Source organism: Lissotriton vulgaris, chromosome 5, assembly GCF_964263255.1.
Source record: "Lissotriton vulgaris chromosome 5, aLisVul1.2, whole genome shotgun sequence".
Taxonomy (NCBI): domain Eukaryota; kingdom Metazoa; phylum Chordata; class Amphibia; order Caudata; family Salamandridae; genus Lissotriton; species Lissotriton vulgaris.
In genome coordinates, this window is record NC_141693.1 from 994,899,667 (window position 1) to 994,907,118 (window position 7,452).

The 7,452-nt window shown below is 38.6% G+C and overlaps 1 protein-coding gene across 1 annotated transcript in view; it reads left to right on the forward strand.

Moving 5' to 3' along the window:
* LOC147711878 (inactive heparanase-2-like) overlaps positions 1-7,049 on the forward strand; it is a 738,870-nt gene extending 731,821 nt beyond the window's left edge. Inside the window, exon 11 of the mRNA XM_086919554.1 lies at positions 5,174-7,049. Coding sequence (XP_086775680.1) covers positions 5,174-5,339 — 166 coding nt within the window. The 3' untranslated portion in view covers positions 5,340-7,049. The remainder of the gene's footprint in view (positions 1-5,173) is intronic.
* The last annotated feature ends 403 nt before the right edge of the window (positions 7,050-7,452 follow it).

Consider the following 7,452-nt stretch of genomic DNA (forward strand, 5'->3'; position numbering starts at 1 on the left):
CTACTCCATATAGCTTTCCATAGTGCAAAATGGCAGCGTATTACATCACATGCCTTACGTCACATGGTGTTCACTCTCTTGACAGTGAATGATGCTTTAAACTTTGCCTCTAACCTTTACCATGACCTCATAGAAACTAATGGAAACTAAGGAAACAACCATAGTAATTACCTGGTAGGTGTTGTTGTCAGTCTGCCGCCTCTTTCAGGCTGACAGTTCAATCCAGCTTAGCTTTTCCGGCTGTCAAACCACAGCTTGACTCCGCCTTGAAAGTACAGAGGTCAATCATACTAACAGCAAGACACGTTCTGAGTGGTGGGAACCATGAGAAAGGCGTCATTGTACCAGGAACATCCCAGACAATGAATATAGAATCAGGACGCGTTTGCTCAGCAGCACCTGTGAGCAAAACAGTCATGTCGAAATTCCCTCTTTAGGGCTGGGCGGGTGGCTCTACCGGCAGAGCGGAGTTTATTGCCCAGCCCTAGTCTTCACTTTATTACTGTTTGTCTGCCGCATAAATACTTTACACATTTTCTTTAAGTTAAGTCTGGCTGCTTTTGTGCCAAACTACCAGAGGGTTAAGCACAGGTTAATTTAGTGACTTTTGTGGTTCACCCTAGCAAGGATTGTGTTTATGATTGTGTTTAATGCTTGAATGGGACTTCCAACCATCTCAACCAATAACCCACTTTGCTACAGATGCCATGAAATTCTAAATTACATTTTGATCTTATATTAATAGAACAAATACAGCTTTAACTTACTTACTTACCTATTACAAATGGTGCATGAAAGGATTGACCACTGTTCACTTAGATAAAATCATAATAATAATCATAATTCCATATTTGTAAAGCCCGACTTATCACCCCTAAGGGTATCCAGGCGGTGGAGGGGGTGCGGGGGGGGGGCTTCAGGGAGATTAAGTGAACTATTGCCCAGAGTCACATGATGCTGAGCTGGGCTGCCAACAGGGACAGATCCATGGGCCCTGTGCGCCAGAGTCAGCCACTCTGCCCCATGCCCCACACCTCTCTCTGTGGCCTGACAGCCTATTATTTGCTGGAAGAGAATCGTTCTGTAGGGAAAACTCTGGAGCCTGCTGTTGCTGTAGGGGAAGCAAGTGCTTAGCAAATATAATTGAGGCCAAATACATATTATGTCATTAAGCCCACACACACTACAAACTACTCTTATTCACCCTCCCTGCTTGCCTCAAACGCACGTATACACTGATACAAAGGATGTGTCCCTACCTTTTAAGCATTCACAGATGTCCAACAACAACAACATACAGCTTCTGCAGGAACAATGCACCAGACACGCTAAATATGCACAGCACAGAAAGTTTGTGTCTTTTTATCTTTATTTTATGTAATAAGTAATCTCAATGTGTGCAAAGAAGCTATACATGGTGAATGTATTTACTGAAAAAATATACCTTTAGCGTTATCAACTTAGGAAGCCAGAATGAACACAACACAGGGGCCAAACCTACCTGTGTAATTTCACAGAGAGGTTTAGTAGTTACGTTTATAATACGTTTACCGTCCTATACAAGATAAAGGTCACACTTGTGATCGAGCCTGACCATTGTACTATAAAAATGTGTATTGTTACGTTATAATAGATCAGGTGTCTCTAACTAATTGATCACAAGCTCCCTGTAGCTCCCAGATATCCTCTGAGTAGCTCACAGCCTTGAGTTCATTTTTAAATAAACACAAGGTCACATTATCCTTTCAAAGTTAACGGGAAGGCTATGTTCATTTTACATTATTTTCACCAGGCTGCAGATAGCACAACCTGATACTGAGCAATGCTCAATCAGATGTAGGCCCCAGTCTGGGGTTGGGTTACAGAGGTGAACAACTGAAGCACTGTGGTATTTAACTCTTGAATAAAAGTCCTTGTCAACTCAGTATCAGAACTGTGATCAAAATGATGTTTCAAAATTCTTTTAAATGAAAGAAAATTTAAATGAAAAGTTAGTTTAATGATTCATTTAACTAGTCATGTCTATTTTCTCCCATTTCAAAGTGTTGCATATACAATAAGCAGGCATCTTACTCCCAGTGGCTAGTAGACACTGTGCCATAAGGATGATGGAAAAATACAGCTTTTTCTTTAAATAAGAGAAATTTAAAGTGCAGACAAATGTTCCATATTATGAACTTTTTTGCAGATTACTTTTCTGCACTTTAACTTTCGCCCATTTAAAAAAGAAAAAACATTTGTGTTATACATGTAATGGTGCCACATATGGCAAAAGTTATGTCCTGTGCTGCAAGTACATATGACACCGGTTCTCAGTCACCCCTACAAATATATCCCATTTATACACACACATGTTCATACATCCCCAAAGACACACATTGCAGCACTTTCATATTGCCCTTAGTCATGGTATTTAGTTCAAACCATATTATCTGGGTCGATGGACATTAGGATTAAAGTCAATGAAGATGGGCATGGGAGTGTCTGGTAACAATGTGCAAGTTGTTTACCCTTCAAAAGCTTACTATGATTTTCACTGATCCGAAGTAGCTCTCACTACAGGAAATGCTGGAGAGCCCTGTAATAGATACATTAATACAGCTATAAAAACTGTACTGAAGCAGCCATGCGCTCTGAGAACACGAGGTTTAGTTAATACAATACATTAAATACTTAGTGGCGGCTCCTCCGCAATGGCGGACAAGCATAGCCCACTGGCTCAGAGCCAGCACTGAAAATAAAACAATATTTTAATATTGTTTTATTTTTCAGCTGCGGTCCGATCCAGCATGTGTAGGGTGCGGCGGGGATATGGTTACAGGGAGGACTGGCTGTGCACTTCTAAGTGCACATGTCTGTTTGGCCGGTAGTCTTTGGCCGGCCAAACAGACATGTTCTGTTAGGTTTCTCTAACCCAACTGTATTCTACAGCTGGATGGAGAAACATGCCAGACTCCCTGTGCTTTAGCAAAGAGTCTAAGCAGCCCACTCAGGCCAATCCCGGCAATTCTCTCATAGTATGACAGCAGCGTCTGGATTGGTTAGGGAGTCTGTTCTAGGGACAATCAGGAGTAGCAGGAGAAGAATGAGGCAGCTGCAGAATTAGGTATGTTTTTTTAATAATTTTTTTTAATTCAACCCCGCCGCTGCTGTCCTGCAGCCCACCCACTGCATATTGACAGCAGCCGCGACTGTGAGTATTGTGTTAGTTTTAATGTATAATCATGCTTTAGCTGCATACTATTGATAATTGTCTTTACATTTAGCTAGCGGTATGACTTTTATTGATCTCGGAAGGATGCTCTTTGGTATAAAAGCTGGTTATCTTTATAATAGTCATTAAGTTAACCCCCTGTGGCACTTTAAAAAATGAATAAAATATATCCATGTAGAATTTAATTACATGAATAAGGCCTGAAAGAACTGTGTCACGGTCAGTCCTTGCTTTGGGCCGGCTGTCAAGAGATGAAAAAGACTGAAGAAGGAGAATCGCCAGGCCCTATCTCTGCAATGAGCTCAAAGGAGTGAATATTTTGGCAAAAGGGAAGCACAGCCTCTGCAATTTGAAACCCTAAAATAGAAGCCTGAGAAAAAGCCTTCACTTCTGAACTGTGACACATATATGACTGCAGGGATTATGGCTCCAGAATGCTCCTCAATGTCGTTACATGCAGAGGAGCACAGATGCCGCTCACCTGCCATAAGATGACTGAAAGTAGAGATTAGTTCACCAATCCTGGCACTGAAGGGGCCTACTTTTTTGGTGGATGTGCAGTCATAATGACTAGAACTACTGGCTGAAGTGATTTGGCCCATTGCACCACAATGTATGCTGTGGTGGGTGGAAGCAAAACGTGAATCACACTGAAGAGGCCTACTTTTTTGATGGATGTGCACATATGCAAGAATACAATGTCATCACTCATAGTGACTAGAACTACTACCTGAAGTGAGCTGACCTATTGCCAAATACTGTAAGCTGTGGTGGATAGAAGCAAAATGTGAGTGACACCACACCATACCAATGGATAAAAAGTTCTGACTGCAAGGCCCTATATATAAGTGTATGTAAGCATATATATTTAAGGAATTTTTCTTTTCTAAACAAAAGGTCTTAGCTAACCCCAGACCTAAAAAGTGGGGGGCTAACTGGAGCCAAAAATAGATCACAAATGCAAGTTGGAAATAAAACATTTTTGCCACAGTATATATTGTAAGGCTTTAATCTAGAATCATTGACATGGATGTAAAAATATAGGGGCTATGGGGTATTTGTCATTTTTCTTTCTCCTTCTCTACTGCAGCCAGATAGGTTTTGAAAAAAAAACCTTGATACCTTCAAGGTGACTGATAGCAAATAGTGTTTTCTTTTGCTCTAAAAGCATGTGCAAGACTGGTTCCAAATTAGTTAGTGTGAATTGTAAGATAACTATGCGAAAAAGCTCAGTGATTTGAGTATTTGCTGTTGAGACTTGTGTGTCACAGATTTGATAAAATTACAAGCCACCACATGCACCTCATGCTATGGAGGTGTTCCAGACATCAACACGCCTGTCCTACATGTCTGTCCTACTCTTAAACTAAATTGTCAATGTTATTTGAGAGATATTTTTGAAGGAATATGATCTTTGATACCAAACATTACGGGCCCGATTCACAATGGTAAAGTGAGACGAAAGTCTAACTTTACGACTATCGGTATTCACAAAGGGCATTTACGACTCATAAATGCTCTTTGTGAATACTGAAAGTTGTAAAGTATGACATTTGATATACACAAAGACCTTTTCCGAGTAGTAAATGCCCTTTGTCAATTCATAAAGTCGTAAACTTAGACTTTCGTCTCACTTTATCTTTGTGAATCAGGCCCTACGTTTTAATTTTGTGTCCACCTGTCACTGGAGTTTTAAATAATTTAAACAGTTTTTAGAATGTCATGAATCCTTCATTTTTAATTGTTTTGTATTCATCAACGTATAATGTACGATATGCTGTATTTGTTATTTTCATTCCTTTCTTGGGGTAGCAGATTCACAACTAATATTATATTCAAAAACTAATTTCTCAAAAGTTCACAATATATTTGTATAATGTAAATAAATTCTTCTTTGTAAAGTAAGGAATTCTAGTAAGAGTATATGTAACTGTAGCCTTTTTTATATTTCTTTATTAGGTCTGTACAGCTAAATGGACATCTGCTAGAAATGGTGGATGATGGAACTCTCCCAGAGCTTAAACCACGGGCACTTCGACCTGGCCGGACATTGGTCATCCCTCCACTAACTATTGGATTTTATGTGATCAAGAACGTCAATGCTTTGGCATGCCGATACAGATGACACCTTGCCAGAATATCATCGTCAAAAGCCTACCAAGCATATTTTAAACCATCACTCCTTCTAAATTATATTCCCCCATCATATCATTACTTACATCATCATGATTGTCCCCAAACCTTAACGGAATACCTTAGCAACTGATGTCAGTCTAGCCTACCTTTCCTAAGCACACTCTGATTGAGTAAATGCCTTTAAAGTTTAGATCCCGCTCCTAAAAGGATGAGAACGGATTTGCAATACGCGGAAAATAACACTTACATGTGTTATTTATAGCACTCTCATTGCAGTGTTGCTGTTTGGTGGGAAAGATGCTGAAGTCATTTACTTAACATTACACAGAGTGATGAGGTGAAACAAAAGACAAGAGTCTGTATAGCTGAGGTCATTTCTAGCAAACCATGTTAAAAAGTGCGGTAGAATTTAAAAGAAATACATCTGATCTGATTTGGAAAGTAGTTCAAAACGTTCTGTGCTTTCTGAACTGCAGTGAGCGATTGCATTTTGCTACATGAGAACACTAGGCCTTCTGGGACTAGTTTTGGAGACTTCTGTAAAATTTCATGGAAAATGCGTGAGATGGGGAAGAGTGTAACATACAGTTGTTGGATTTGTTGTAAAGCAGCCAAGTTGAAAATTGAATCTCTTCAAATAAACACCAAGTCAGCATATATTTTAGATTAACTAGGACGCAGCATAGGTGACGAGTGGATACATGTTTTAGTAAGACAACAATAGGGGTCGAAAAAGTAAGTGAATCAAAGCTAGTATTTTTTTTATCTGTTGTGCTCTGTGACTAGAGAAGAGATTACTAGCAGGGGTATTTATTTTGCTTTTTATGTTTGGTTGTATTCTTGTGCACTTTCATGCAGTTGAAAAGTGTGTTGGAAACATTTGGGAATTGAGTAACACAATTATTTACCAGGAGAGCAGAATTATTCACTTGTTGTTGACCAGACCAGAAGCATCAGCCTTCATAAAATAATTTTGTCAATGTTTCTGCATTTCGAGATTAAATAATTGTAAATGCAGTACAGTATAGGTGTATTGTATTACTGCCTTAAAAACTGAAGAGCACATTTTTGGATTCATTCCTCTTTGCATTGGGAATTAATAATCTTATGATTTCGACTTCTAGAAATCCTCATCCTCCCACAATCACCCATTTTTGTATCAATTATTGTCACTCTACATGTATTACAAGGGCTTGCATTGCACTAAATGTCTTGATTCAAAAACCAGTGTTTCAGAGAAAACAGTAAAGTACGGAAAATATTTCACAGGTCCTTGTGAATTATGTATTTCAGCATCATACTGACAGTTCCCAAACACCTCTGCAGAGCTTTACATTGTCAGAGTTACTACGATTATGCAGTATGGAGAAATAAATGATGTTTCAGCGTTTCCTGAATTATGTGAAAACACAATTGCAAATTTAGTGGCACACTTTCTGGCAGTATTATTTTCATCCATTTGAGCTAAAAACATTTTTTGGGTAAAATCAGAAAATCATGCAACTTATATGAGGGTATATATGAGGTAAATGGTGCAGTTCCAGAATCGTATAAATCTTATAGCCCTCACCGTTGTCCATTGTTTCATGAGAAATGTATTCATGAAAGGTAAACAAAATCAAAACATTCTAATTCCAATCAGTCCCCATTGTTAGCTGCACTTTTTCAAGCTGACTATCCCAAATAAGCATCCTACAAAAAATACAAAATGGGTAAATAGTATCAGGTCCTTTATTGCCGTATCACAGAAATATAGTGACAGTTACAAACCACTATTTTTTAGTGTATGCGGTTTATGATATTATTATTGAAACTCGTCAATGGTATTATTGACCCATATTACACAGTTACTTATTATGTATCCACTCACTCACTCTCCTGTCTGTGTGTGCGTTTGAGTACAATGTGTTGATGTTTAGTCTATACACTGTCAATAAATGATTAACTTTTGATTATTGAATTTATTTAGCTGACAAATACATAAATGCAAACCTTAGACAAGTTTGTGTTACGTATGGGTGAAATTTTAATGACATCTGCATAATTTGCTAGGACTTCATGTTTCGCATGTTGGGTGAAATTCCTCAAATTACGCCATCATT